Source organism: Nilaparvata lugens, chromosome 5 (genome assembly GCF_014356525.2).
Source record: "Nilaparvata lugens isolate BPH chromosome 5, ASM1435652v1, whole genome shotgun sequence".
Lineage (NCBI taxonomy): Eukaryota > Metazoa > Arthropoda > Insecta > Hemiptera > Delphacidae > Nilaparvata > Nilaparvata lugens.
The window spans coordinates 7529827-7545481 of NC_052508.1; the positions used below are offsets into that span (position 1 = coordinate 7529827).

Sequence of the window (15655 nt, forward strand, 5' to 3'; positions counted from 1 at the left end):
GCTCGCTTCGCTCGCCTGAAATTCAATTTTATTTTGAGTAAGCAAATTTTTTTTTGTTCAATCACTTGAAAATAACATTAAAATTCGGAAAATAAATTCATACTTACCATTTACAAATAATACAGTTACAGTACATTTATGTATACCCTTACGCTGTGAGAGACTCGCATGTAGGCCTGAGTCTGTGTTTGTGAGGGCCTGGCCCCTGGCGTAATTTAAAATCGATAAACCAAAATTTGAGAAAATTAATATTATAAAAAACCGAGTTGTGAACATTAACATTCTGCATAGGTTAAACAAGCCATAACATTGAATCCACTTTCCATGAAAAACATCATTAGCAACCTCCTGTCATTGTCACCAACAAACCCATCTTATTTAGAATCATTTTCCGTCTCACCATCGTCTGTGAGACGATTCATCGTCTGAATTGCCTACTGCATATCCCATTTTTCCGTCAGTTGACCGATTTCTTAAAATTAATTATTAGAAAAGTTGTAATATGTGTTTATATTGTAAATTTGGAGACGATATAAAGGTACCTCCTTGATAAGTCCGGTGTCCCTGGAAACAGTGTCTCTAGCACTTTCAATGGAGAAAATAATTGATGACATGGCTAAATCTTCACAATATACTGTACTTACTGTACTGCCCCTTCTCATCAGATTGAAAGTTGTATCAGGTCTCAAAGCTGAGCGAGGTCTACTGTTCGCAGAACTACCAGTATTATATACTAAACAAAATTTGGGGGAAATACAGATTAAAAATATGCTATGAAGAACTGTTGATATTATAGAAAAAAACAAATAATTGGCTGCGGAAACAGCCAGTTTTAATTACAGACTAAAAAATTAGTAAAACTGAAATTGAAATGCTTTGAGAAGTAGAAATAATTCTACATTGATTTTGATTTTCATGTAAAGATTTGATTACCTTATGACTATCAAATACACTTTTTTATTACAATAAATAATCAAATATTCATAATCATTCATGATTTATAAAATAATGATAATATCGTTTTTGGTTCTAGCTCAATCTTTCAACACCAATCAGAATGGAATTATAAGAAAGAAATCTGTATCTCATTAACTTTGCTAATATTTTGTCATAATACGGTAGTGTTTTGCTTGAAGCATCCTTAGGATACTGTAGTGAATTGAATTTCGCTCATACAGTCGGGGAACGTAATGTCGGCTGCTAGTGAGAGCGAAATGACGTCACTGACGTTCACTTCTTACGTTCAATATGTGAGTGGCCAGACATCTTCTGACCGCTGGGCGCAATCTACAGATTCCCATACCTACTAACTGCCCCTCCACACCCTTGAGAACCCCACGTGATCTGTCTTGGGTCCAAAGCAGCTGCCTGTCTTGTTCTTGTCTGGTGGACATTTGGGGGTAGGTGAAAGGGGTAGGAGGTGGGGGAGAGTCTGAGTAAGATTTATTTCTCAAAATGAAATATGTTTTTCCGATTTCCACACGAATTGTTTCTGGGAACGCAATACTCTATCACGCTTGGGGTGGTCTACCTCTTATTTTTGTTGGTTTCTTTCTCTACTCCACTTTTTCCTTCTTCTTCTTCTTTCTATTTTCTTCTTCTTCATCATCATCTCCTTCTTCTTCTCCTCTTTTCCTCCTCCTATTTCTTCTGTCTCCTTCTCTTCCTACTCCTGTTTTTCTCATCTACATTTTTTTTTTTTTGAATGGAAAAGACTACGAAATTGTCAAAAAACCACTGATTTATTGATAATTAGAGAGACCGGTTTCGGTTACTACACCATTGTCAATCTCTGATAAACAAGAGTTTATCAGAGTTTATCAAATATATGATAAATAGAGTTTATCAGAGATTGACAATGGAGTAATAACCAAAACCGGTCTTTCTAATAAATCAGTGGTTTTTTGACAATTTCTTAGTCTTTTCCATTCAATATGAATTATTACCACAATATCAACTTCTCAACTACACAAAAAGTTTTTTCTTTTTCTATTTCTCCTGTTTCCTTCTTCTCTTTCTCTTTCTCCCCTTATTTCTTCTGTCTTCTTCTTCCTCTTATTTTCCTTATCTCTCTTCATATTTTTCTTCTCATGCACTTTTGTTCTCCACAACATCTTCTTTTCGAAAGGGGGTTTCTTTCTTCGTTTTATGTGTGTTATGTGCAACTCACTCGAAGAGGTTTTATTTGCAAACCCCTCAACTAAAGTGAGGTCCACGTTATAATGGCAGGGAAGAAAGATAGGAGAAAAACGTTGCCGATCTTCTGTCTTACCAATGCCTTCTAAAGACGGTAGCTGATACAGGTTTATTGATGTATAGTTATTGACTGTTCATCCCCGTTTAGAATAATCAATTATATTTTCCAATCATTTTATGAGTTTTCATGATTAAGAAGAAATATTTGGTTGATTAATTTATAATTTCTACATTGCTAGAAGACGATCTGGCAACATTGCAAAGCGAGGAAGAGAGAACGCTATCTGCTTTGTCGAATGATAAACAAGGATAGCAATACCATTGCTAATCGAACACTGCCATTATAACGTGGACCTCACTATATATCACTATTTCTCTTTACTAATCTATTTTTCTTCTCCCTCTCCTTGTTCTTGCTCTTCTACTTTTTCTACCAATTATTTCCCCACTTCTCTACCAATTTTTCTTCTTCCCTTCTTTCAATTCATCATTGCTGCACATTATTTCCTTTGTCTTTCTAATTTCCATTTTGTAACTCTCCTTGTTCTACTTATTCTTTTCACCTTCTTCATCTTCTCCATTTTTTCCTTCTCTTTCTTATTTTCCTCCTCCTCTAGCTTCTCCACTCCTCTCCCAAGGAAGAGGAGGAGTAGCTAAAGTATGTGATGAGGAGGAGGTGAAGAAGAAGTAGGGAGAGCAGGAGTGAGAGAAGGATGAAGGATTAGAAGAAGGAGAAGGAGGAGGAGTGTGAGGATGAAGGAGATGATGAGTGTGAGGAGGAGAAGGATGAGAAGGGGTGTATGGAGAAGGAGGAGGAGGAGGAGGGGAGGAGGAGGAGGAGGAGGCGGAGGAGGATTAGGATGAGGAGGTGAAGGAGAAGGAGGTCATGATTGAGAGGTCAGAAGAGGATCGCATTGGAGTATTGGAGTGTACTCCATCATAACTCGGCCCATATACTGGAGTGTTGAGGAGCTAGAAAAGGATAGTGCTATCTGTTTTGACGAATGATAGACAAGGATAGCAACACCAATGTCTGTAGCATGTAGATGCAACTCATGAGAGTGGACCTAACCAAACACTCAACCAACCATGTGGCCAATTGTATTATTGATTGACCAATCGCACAGCAAATCACTCACTATTCACCTCTCTCTTTCTCTGATCATGACTCTGTCTCACACTAGTTGTCATAGACAGAATCATATCAAAATCAAATCAGTGGCATCATTGATTATGATATTGTTGAACTGAAAGTGTTACCAATCAGGAGATGTTGAGGAGGATGAATATGGCCCTAGAATTGGTCATAAAATTCAGGAAGCTTCAATACTTGGGCCACAAAATGCGCAATAATAGCAATATGAGATATTGCAAAGCATACTTCTCATGATGTACTTTGTATTAATCAATCAATTAATCAATCAATCAACCAATCAATACTGCAGGGCAAAATAGAAGACAAGAGAGCCCCAGGTCGAAGAAGAATATCCTGGCTGGCCACCCTGAGAGCCTGGTTTGGGAAAACCTCCATTCAATTAAATGAAGAACACTAAGAAATTGTCAAAAAACCACAGATTTATTGATACTTAGGGCCGTTTGCACAGTATAGACAGCTAAACTCGTTAATCTGACAGTTTAAACTTGAATCCGTTTTCTCAGAGCATTGACTAATCCAGTTTAAGTTAAACTAGTTAAGCGTTAAGTTGGTAATAGAATGTATCGTTTATAATATCAGGAAGGCTGATTTTTACAGGAAATTTGTTATTTGTTTACAAACCATCAGTAAATTGAGGTTATGTAGCTACTATTTCCTCGTACCAAATCCACAGAGCTATAAACTGTACGGTAATAAAAGTGAAAAGCGATCAAGAAGTTCTTCATAAAATGATGGAATGCTATATTACTATTACATACAATTTATATTTAGTTGGCACCAAAAAATATATTTTAGGATGTAAGAAAAAGCTATTTTGTTACTCTTAAATCCACTAAGGTCTTCCTTGTTTATTAGAAATCTTTCGAAAGCGAAATATATCTGTTATGTGTTTTAAGAACATGTTTTCTAATCAAAGACCACTGTTAAAAATTGTCTTATTTTCTATCAAGTGGTGTATTTAATCAGATACTCAAGCAAAACCGTTTAAAAAGTTCCCTATCATCCCAGAAATTTAAATGATTAGTTTTTTGCCTAATTTTTCTGTTTCAAAATTTCTTCACAGTCATCTTTATCAATCGCAATAGAAACTTCTATCAATCCTTTTATTATAATTATATTCACATTAAAATAATGATTCACTTTACGGTAACCTAAATGATAATTTATTATTATCGTCTACAGAAGCATTAAAAACAACCGTTGAAAAATAATTTACTCAGCTGTTTCCCCATAAAATCTTCACAGATGTCATGTTAATCCAAATTATTTGGTTTAAACCTCCTACTTTAGAGGTTTAAACTTTCCAAGAGTTTAAACTCAATACAGAGTTTAAACTGATACTGTGCAAACGGAATTTTAGTTTAAACCAAAAAAATTCCAGTTTGGTTTAAGCTTTAGCTTAAACTTACACTGTGCAAACGGTCCTTAGAAAGACCGGTTTTGGTTATTACATCATTGTCAATCTCTGATAAAATGTTTCTTAATTTTTTTCATTAAATATGGATAATTACCACAATATCAACTTCTCAACTACACAAGAAGTGATTCCATTCAATTGTTCCGGAGCACAACTAACAAAATTATCTTAGCCAATATTAACGAAACGGACAGGCACCCTAAGAAGAAGAACAACCGATCCCGTTATAAAATCAGCGGAAACGACTTTAATTTGAAAATTAATCAAATAATTTGTTAATGAATTATATCCCTACACTAACCACCAGGCTCGCTTCGCTCGCCATATCCGTCTAGCAGGGGGCTCCGCCCCCTGGACCCCCGACTGGATCGTCCAAGAATGGGATCAGCAGGCTCGCGTCGCTCGCTTGCATTTTTCATTTGAGCATTTTTATAATATGCTAGGACGATCCAGTCGGGGGTCCAGACTAAACGTCTAGCTAAACGGATATGGCGTGCGAAGCGAGCCTGACGGCTAGTAATATAATATTCCCAAGAATAGCTCTGATTGAAATAGCAGTGCACAATCAATTTTTCCGCGATAAATGCATTTCAATCTCCAACTTGGTGCCAACCTAACAAAGTCAACTCAACTTAATGCCAACTGACATAATTATTAATTTAGTTACCAGTTAACAACTGTTTCGAAGAGGTACTCTCTCTAGATTATAGGTCTATATTAACATATGGTATGGCCTTTTTTCAATTATAATTAAGATAATGAGAAGAATATACATGCTAAGAGACGAACTTTAAACCCTTAAAAACCACCCTTAGAGTTAAAATATTGTCAAAAGATTCCTTAATGCGCCTCTAAAGGGCCAACTGAACATAGCTACCAAATTTGAACGTTTTTGGTCCGGTAGATTTTTAGTTCTGTGAGTGAGTGAGTCAGTCAGTCAGTGAGTGCCATTTCGCTTTTATATATATATATTGTAAAAAAAAACGGTCTCGCAACGTCGGGGAGATAGACAAGGATAACGCTATCTGCTTAGTCGAATGATAGACTAGGATAACAACTACAATGTTAATCGAATACTGGTATTGTATCGAGAACCTCCCCATAGGAAGATGATACAGAGATGATACGAAGATGATACAAAGATGATACGAAGATGATAAAAAGATAATACAAGGATGATAGACAAGGATAGCAACACCAATGTTAATCGAATACTGCCATTATAACGAGGGCCTCACTATATAGGGAGATGATACAAAGATGATACGAAGATGGTACAATGATGGTACGAAGATGATACAAAGGTGATACGAAAATGACACAAATATGATACAGGGATGATACAGAATAATATGATACGAAGATGATAAAAAGATGATACGAAGATAATACTAGGATGATAGATAAGGATAGCAAAACCATTGTTGATCAAATACTGCTATTTAACGTGGACTTCAGTATACAAGTGACCATACAAGTTACCTACAAGTGACCTACAAGTGACCTACAAGTGACCTACAAGCAACCCTTCCCCTAAATAGGGGCAAATATTCCAATATTGTGGAGTAGGCCACACATCGATAGAGTAGACCATTGGTTCAGAACTCGACTTGAATCTTAAGTGGATCACAAAGCTTGAGGGTGAGAAAGTGGGTAAGGCAGGGGACCAGGAGCGGAGGAAGAAAGATAGGAGACAGGATAGAAGGAGATCATATTAAATTGGAAATTTGTTCACCGAGCGAAGTGAGATCTAAGATTCAAGTAGACGATTTTGCATTTCTCTCTATGTTTGAATATTTGAATGTTTATATGTTTAAATGTTTATATGTTGCGCATTTACAGCGAAACGCATCAATAGATTTTCATGAAAATTGACAGGTGTGTTCTTTTTTGAATTTCGCGTCGATTTATACATAAAGTTTTTTAAAAATTTGCATTTTAAGGATAATACAAAAGGAAAAGGAGTTTCTTTTAAACACTGATATCACCGTAACAATCAGGCTACAAATTATTCATCATAAATCAGCTGTCTAGTGGACTATAAAGGTGCGTACAGATATACGCGCCGCGAACATGAGCAATTCACTTTTAATCAGCTGATGCCAAGCTTTCTATATCTGTATCTTACCGTCTCTGTGGAAATACAAATATAGTCAGCTGATTAAAAGTGAATTGCTCATGTTCGCGGCACGTATATCTGAACGCACCTTAATACTACCCATTCAAAAACATCGAACATCTTGAAAATGTTTCCATCAACGTTAGTAGACAGTTTTCTACTAACTTTGTCTTTCCATAAGCTGAGGCCATGATTCTAGTTTGGAGTTTGCAGTTATTGATAGAAAAACTTTTTCTTTACATTTTTATTCTCAATCTGATGATTGATTAAAATTGCAACAAATATTATTGAAAAGAAATTGATTTCTAAACTCATGAAAAGTAAGAAATGAAGTTTGTAGGAAATCAGCATTATGGTAGTTTATTTTGTTAATTTCAACACACTGTTTTTTCGCCAACACAACAACACAGAATATTCTCTGATGGGTTGATTGGATTGGCGTATCGACGGCAGCCAGACCTGATAACAGAGCTCACACTCACATTCCGGGATGACAAGTCACGGTACGATAGGACAGAAAGCTCTATGTATATTTGTGATTTTTTTCTAGACATTTCAAATTGATAAATTATTTATTAATCTTTGAGAAAACATAACAGGTCAATGTAACATACTGTGCGCGAGGTCTACTGTTCACAGAACTACTAGTATTTATACTGGTAGTTCTGTGAACAGTAGACCTCGCGCAGTTATAAACCACAGTCTCCTCTAATACTGTCCATCAGAGTAAATTCTGTCCTGTCCTGTCTTGTCGGCGAGATATCGGTGTATGAACGACTAATAGCTGTTTGGGTTGTTGTTTCGACAATGCTAATGATTTAATGTAGAAAACCAAGTTGAAAGCAGAGAAAAGTCGGGAGAAAATACTATACTACTTCAAGTTCCTCACTGCATGCGATTAATAGTCCACACAACAGCTCTGTTTTCTCAGTTACATTGCTATATTGAATTGCATGCGTCATTGTATGCAATATAAAATCTACTCGAAAGCTGATTTATGATGAATAATTCTATAGTCTGATTTTTACTGTAATATTGACGTATGAAGGAGGCTCCTTTTTCCTTTTATATTATCCTTGAAATGCAAAATTTCCAAAAAACCTTCTATATACGTCGACGCGCAATTGAAAAAGGAACATACCTGTCAAATTTCATGAAAATCTATTACCATTTCGCCGTAAATGCGCAACATATAAACATTTGAAAATTTAAACATTAAGAGAAATGCAAAACCGTCGACTTGAATCTTAGACCTCACTTCGCTCAGTCAATAAAATACAATAACTAAAATTAAACATTAAGAGAAATGCAAAACCGTCGACTTGAATCTTAGACCTCACTTCGCTCGGTCAATAAGATACAATAACAATTTAGAAGACGACGACGACAGGAAGATACATAGAGGAGGACAAGAATAAAAGAGATAGAGAGAGAAAAGATCAGATAAACCTCTATTTTAGTAAGTTACAATATATGCTGGCTTATATAGAAAGGGTCGGTATAGAGGACAAATGGGGTATGAATTGTACAAAAAAAAAACAATTTTTTATTCTATATTCTCTATTGATTCATACAATAAGTACATCATCAAAATGGTAGGGAGAGAGAAGATAACGTAACCTTGTGCTATTCCTCTCCCAAATTTACGTAAGGTTGAACCTTCCCATTTCAAAGTGGAAACTGTTCTTCTACATGTGTGAACAGTTTGATTACTGGTGAATTAGTAGGCCCACTCCTACTACAGTACTGGTCTCCCTCTTGTTAAACAGCCATCTTGTTCAACCAACTAGTAAATTTTCTCTGCACGTGTGAGTAGGGAATAATCACTTGAGTGAATTTAGAAAGAAACAGAGAATCCTTGTTTCGCGGTATACTAATTGACAGAACAAGATTTAACGCTTTTCAAATTGAACTGATTTAATTCTTGTATTATTTGGTAATAGTTTAACCCCTTCTAGTCTGTTAATTTTTTATTTCTCATGTAACCCATGTCAGAGGTATTTTTTAAACATGGAGGAAACACAAGTCCAAATAAATATTTTTGTTCATTCTTCTTTTCCTCCTCCTTCCTTCTTCTCCTTCTCCCGGTCGTGTGTTTATGGGAAGGATATTTTTTTTATATCCTTCTTAGAGAATCGACAATTATTTGTTGGAACACCGCCGATTTATGAAGTTACATCACATTATTATATTATCGATATTCTAATTGCATTCTATATTTTTATTCTCATTGATTAATTATCTATACTTTGTGAAATTCGTTGAATAGCTAGCATTATCGTTATTTAATGTATAAATTAGTGTATAAGCCAGTAATTATTGTAACATCCATAAATAAAGAAATCTAATCTAATCCTTCACCTTTTCCTCCTTCTCCTCCTCCTCCTCCTTCTCCTCCTTCTCATCCTTCTTCGCCTTCTCCTTCTCCTTCTTCTTCCCCTTCTCCTCCTTCTCCTACTTCTTCTCCTTGTCATCATCCTTCTTCTTGTTTTCCTTCCCCTTCTTCTTCTACTGTATCGTCAGCTCTCATTCTCTTCAATTCGCTTCAAGAAAGAGCAAAGCTCAAATCGCCAAACTTCGCTGAAAGCTGTTTGAAAGAAAACTTTATATCAACGGCAAATTCGCCGTGGTAAGAGAATTTAGCGTTTTCTTCTCAATCTATTTTATCTTTCATTCTCCTTATTTTATCACACTCCCTCCTTCTTCTCTTTCTCATTCCTCCACTTCCTATACTATTCTTCCATCCTTTATCCCAATATACCGAACTTTGTTCTATTTCTCTGGTTTTCCTATACATATTCTTTACACATCAACTGTTTCCTTCAGTGTGAAATTCCTCTCTTCTTCCTTTCCTAAATATATTAATTGATTCGTCCTAATAAACATTATCACTCAAAATTATCACGTAATAATGATCACTCCTTCTCTTCCAAAATTCATTTTATACAGAAATTCTCTACGCATGACTCCAGTCTCCTCATTTTCTCTTGTCTGCTTTCTTTCGATGGAAAAACAGTAAACGAAGAAGAAGAAAAAGAAGAAGAAGAAAAACAAAACAAAGAAGAATCTCCTTCTTCACCCTATTTTATTCCGCCATCAGCCATCGCGGATATCACTGGTTTGCAAACAACGCATTCTTCTTCTTCTTCTTCTTCTTCCTCTTCTTCTCCTTCTTCCACTTCTTCTTTACCCCTTCTCCTTCATTCCCTCCTCCTTCTTTTTCTTTTCCAGGTTCTCCCCTGCAATTTCATCGCGTTCAATTACATCTGGAGTTCGCAAATTGCATCAATTTCCTCCGCTAGAAAACTGCTCCGATGTCGGGAAATCTGCTCCAGGAAAACTGAAACTCTTGTTGGAAAAGTGTTCTTCGCTCAGCGTAGAAACTCTGTTTCAAATTTTCCATCGCGCATAGGAAAATTAATTTTCCTTCCAATGCAGACATTACTGTGTCAATTTTTCTGTATTAGAATTTTTGTGAGAACGATATATCTGTACTTTTTTTTGTTTGATTTGAGAACAATATAGCTATGGTAATAAGAAGGGTTTCTCACATGACTGGGATAAATGATAAGAGAAACTGTGTTATGATTTGTAATTGAAGATTTTGGGGAACGAAAACTATTGAAATACGAATCGAGAAGAATGAGCAGGAAAGGAGGTCAAAGGAGAAAAAGATAAAGAGAAACAGAAGGGAGGAGATGAGAAAGAGGAGGAAGGAGAAGAAGAAGAAGAATAAGAAGAAGACGAAAAGAAGAAGAATAAATGGAATTCTTCATTCTGTTCCACTCTTTTTCTTCTTATTCAATTTTCCCTTCATTATCAACTTCTTTTCCTTCTCTTCCCAAGTCACTTCCCTCATATTTTTTCCAATGTTTCTTCTCTGTTCTTTCTCTCTCTTTCAATCTTTCTTTCTAATGTTTCTTCTCTTATTCACTCTTTGTTCCACCACAATTCATACCTGATAATTATTCTCTCTCTTGAGAGAGTATGAGTAATTTGGTAGAGAGTTAGTGGGGAGGATATTTTTAATATTCTTTCCGAAGAATGGACATTGATATGTCCAAAGCTCCGCCAATTTATGTAGATGCATAACAATATAATTATCTATAGTTATTATATTACAAATTACTTTTTCATATCATATACAGTTCAATAATTATTTTCTTAGTCTATATTATGTAAATTCATCTATAATTTTGCTGTATTGTAAGCTATTGTATATAAGTGTATAAGCCAGTATATATTGTAATCTACATAAATAAAGTACTCAATCAATCAATCAATCTCTGAGAGCTTCATCCTGACTTCAAAAGAACATCTTTTGGAACAAATGACTGAAACTGTCCAGCTCTAGAACGATCACATGACAACCATCCCTCACCCATCCCACCAATACAAACCTATAAATCTGTTATGGAATGAATTGTATTTATATATTATATAAATTCATGGTTTTTTGACTATCCACTGCATACTGCTGTATATTATTGAAAGTTGATTACCCTCATCTACTTTCAGCCTACTGCATTTTGATAATCAATGATTTGATCTTATTTAGCTGTATAATTATTTTACTTTATCAATTTTTCAGTTTTTTTTCTCATATTAATTAAAACTTTTACAATATTTCCATTCATGAATAAACCCTTAGTCTAATTAATAAAATTAACGTTTTGGTAGAGTGTTACTGGGAAGGATATCTTTAATATTGTTCCCAAAGAATGTACATTGATTAGCTCCGCCAATTTATGTAGATGCATAACAATATAATTATCTATAGTTATTATATTACAAATTGCTTTTTTCATATCATATGCAGTTCAATAATTATTTTCTTAGTCTATATTATGTTAATTCATCTATAATTTTGCTATATTGTAAGCTATTGTATATAAGTATAAAAGCCAGTATATATTGTAATCTACATAAATAAAGTACTCGATCAATCTCTCTCACTCTCCCCCCCCCACATTTCCTCCTCTATGTTTTCTGTTTATTATTATTTGAACCCTCACTATTCATTCCTAATATTCTTTTCTCTCTCACACTTTTTCTGCTCTCTCGTCCTCCAAATTTACTTCTAATATATCCTCTAGGTTCTCTCTTTCTCACTTTCTGTAGCCTCACAATTCATTCCTGATATTCTTCTCTCTCACTCGCTCTTCTACCCCCTACATTTCCTTCCCCCTAGTTTCTTTCTATTCTGTTTCTCTCACTCTCTCTCTTCCAGCAAATTTCCTCTCTCTGTCTCTCCTTTGTCCTATCTGCTTTCTCCATCCTCCATCTCTTTCTTGTCTTGACAGCAGGCGTGTTGCAGTCATAGACGAATTGTCCTCACTTATCTAAAGACAGAACGTCACAAGCTTATGGCACTAACCTAATGGCTGTCATCACTCACTTGCCGCCATCTTGTGTCTCAAGACTCTATGTCTTTCTCTCTCTATACTCTATTACTTCTCACTCTTTCTCTTTTCCAGGTAATCCATCTTTCTCCCTCCCAGGTACCTCTTTGCCTTCTATTGATTATATCTTTCTGATTCTTCACTGATTTAGTTCTACAGTGTGGTCCGCTTTATAATTGCAGTGGAGAAAGATGAAAGAACAGAGCTGTTGATTCTCTGCCTTGTCACTGCCTTCTATAGATGATAGCTGAAACCAGTATATCTGATGATATATGAGCTCTTCATTCTTGTTTAAAACGATCAATTTTTATCTTATTTCTCAAGAAAATATATTGAATGATAAATTCCCATGATTGAGATTGGATAATTTGTTGATTAATTATTATATTTCTATATTGTTGAGAACGATCTGGCAGCATTGCAGAGCTATGGTGAGGTCCACGTTATAATGGCAGTGGAGAAAGATAGCAGAACAACGTTGCCGATCCTCTGTCTTGTCAATGCTTTCTATAGACGGTAGCTGATACAAGTTTATTGATGTAATATTAATTTCTCATTCTCGTTTAAAATAATCAATTATATTTTATTGAGTAAGAAATTATATTTTTCAATTATTTCATAATGAGTTTATATAATTGAGATGTAATATTCTGTAAATTATTAATTTTACATTGTTGAAAGACGATCTGGCAACAGAGCAAAGCGATAGAGAGATAGCGCCATCTGCTTTGTTGAATGATAGACAAGGACCATTGCTAATCAAACACTGCCATTATAACGTGGCCTGACTATAGTCCAGTCTAAACAAATCTGAAGAGCCATAAATTGTGCTAGAAAAACTGCTAGAAGGAGAAAAACGAGTAGAAAATGAAACAGTAGAACATTTACTCAGCATATGCTGCCATCTACCGGCTGTATTCGGGGATTGAAACATTTCAAATCGTCCACCAATCAGAAGCGAGGGGCGGAGCTTGGAAGGAGAATTTCTTGCATATGATTGGTCCGTTTTTTTATCATACCCACTTCTCAGCTATTACGTCATCTCCAGCTCCACATTGATCTTTCTTCATTTATTATTTTCATTCCTCAGAAATGATCTTATTCTCATTGTATAATAATATTGTATATGACTGTATAATAATATTCATAATGTCACTTATAACTTCATATAAATTGTCATAACTCCACTTGAAGTTTGATCAAAGTGGAACAACATAACCTACGTTTTTGGGCTACTTTACTTTTGGGCTTTTACTTTTATCGTAATACGGAAAGGGAACAGATCTGGGCTAAGCCAGTTTGTCCTCTCTAATCATGCATTTGATTTGTGTATTATAAAATGTAAATACGTGTATTCCTATCCAATCTATTTTAATATGATGAACATTATTTTGTTTGTTTCAGGATGCTGCTTCGTCACCTTTTATACACGAAAAAGTGCATTGGAAGCTCAAAATGCCCTACATAATGTCAAAACATTAGCGGGGGGTGAGTTATCCTGAAATCTTATATTACATTTGTTTGTTGACCGAGCGAAGTGAGGTCTAAGATTCAAGTCGACGGTTTGGCATTTCTCTTAATGTTTAAATGTTTATATGTTGCGCATTTACGGCGAAGCGCGGTAATAGATTTACATGAAATTTGACTGTTATGTTCCTTTATTAATTGCGCGTCGACGTATATACAAGGTTTTTGGAAATTTTGCATTTCAAGGATAATATAAAAGGAAAAAGGAGCCTCCTTCATACACCAATATTAGAGTAAAAAAAAATCAGACTATAGAATTATTCATCATAAATCAGCTGACAAGCGATTACACAGATGTGTGGAGAAGCCAGTCTATTGCTGTATTTCCATAAGGTCTATAGTTCCAATCAGGTACTTGTGGATGAGAATACTGCGTGAGGTCCACTGTTCACAGAACTACTAGTATTTTTCATGTTTGTAGTGACAGTATTGATGTGGTTGTTGCAAAAGTTTCATCAATCTTCAATTTAAGTGGAGAATGAAAGGTGGTTGATCTCAATATGATTGTTGTGCAACTGACCCTAATTGATGTGCCGATTAAATTTTAATCGTGATTAATTTCGCAAGAACCAATCAGAGAAGGCTGTTTCGAAAAATAAGCTTTTTCCGAATGGTTCTCATGGAATTAATCACGGTTAAAATTTAACCGGCCTTAGTGCAACCGGCACTAGGCATCTCTAATCTTATTGGAGATACACATCCTCTGTTTCACATAAATGACAATTGATTGTTTGTTTCTTTTTTATTAAAGATAATTTGACATCGAAAGATCGGGTTCCCAGAAATTTTATCTCAGACAGTAGAATTCCTCATAAGGAATCACTTTCAATAAAATATATTTTTTCTACAACTGTACGTAAAGAAAGAATCTACACACTCAATTCTCCTCGTAAAACAGCTAATTTCTGAGGAGAATCTACTTCTTCGCTCGCAAACCATCTGCGCATGCGCAGTAAATTTTCTTTATACTTCTAAATCATTTGCACATGCGCAGAAGAGTTCCTTTACGCTTCCAAATCATTCGCGCATGCGCAGAAGAGTTTCTTTACGCTTCCTAATCAGCTGATTGTAAGCAGCTCGCCAAAAAGTCAGATCTTAACCTGAAAAGTCGGTAATTGTAACTCCGCCGATATAAGTAATTTAACAGGTTTGGGCAGTTGTAGAAAAAAATGTGTATGTAATTCGCAGGTAATGCTTCTTTATCGCTCTTGCAAAATTATCACGCTCCGCTTCGCGTCGCGTGATAACTGTTTTGCGCGAGCGATAAAGTCGCGCATTACACTCTTAATACATAAATAGCTATTTCCAAGTATGCTGTCTCCAATGACTTTTCAACTACAAAAAAAATTCACAATACCCAATGTTTTTTAAAAAAACAGCACAATATTAGGCTACTATCTTTGACTCTAGACAGAGGTCTGTCTATAGTCAAAGCTACTATAGCCTACTTCAAAGAGATACATCCCTTTGAATCATCTTCTACTACGTTTCAATGAGAACATATTAATTTAATATTCATTTGATGACAAAAATGAGTAGTGGGAGAAATAGGCAGGAATAGCCCTTACCATTTCCAACACAATCAAAAAAGAAATATCCATATAGAATATGAAATATTAACTGGATGCAAATATCTCCTCATAAAAAATCCTCCAATTTCTTTCATCTTTTTAAACTCGGCATTTTAACAATTCTACCTGCCACTTGGACCTCGCTATAATTTCAACATTTCTCATCAAATTTCAAGAAATTCTTGGAATTAATTTCCTTTCCCTTCTCTCCGTAAAATGATAAAAGAATATGTTTAATTTCTCGAGAGAGGCTCCAATGTAATTTGG

At 35.3% G+C, this 15655-nt stretch overlaps 1 protein-coding gene across 1 annotated transcript in view; it reads left to right on the forward strand.

Moving 5' to 3' along the window:
- LOC111055953 (CUGBP Elav-like family member 1) overlaps nucleotides 1–15655 on the forward strand; it is a gene marked incomplete in the record, with an annotated part of 852529 nt that overhangs the window by 621183 nt on the left and 215691 nt on the right. The window contains 1 exon segment of the mRNA XM_039429833.1: nucleotides 13695–13777. Coding sequence (XP_039285767.1) covers nucleotides 13695–13777 — 83 coding nt within the window.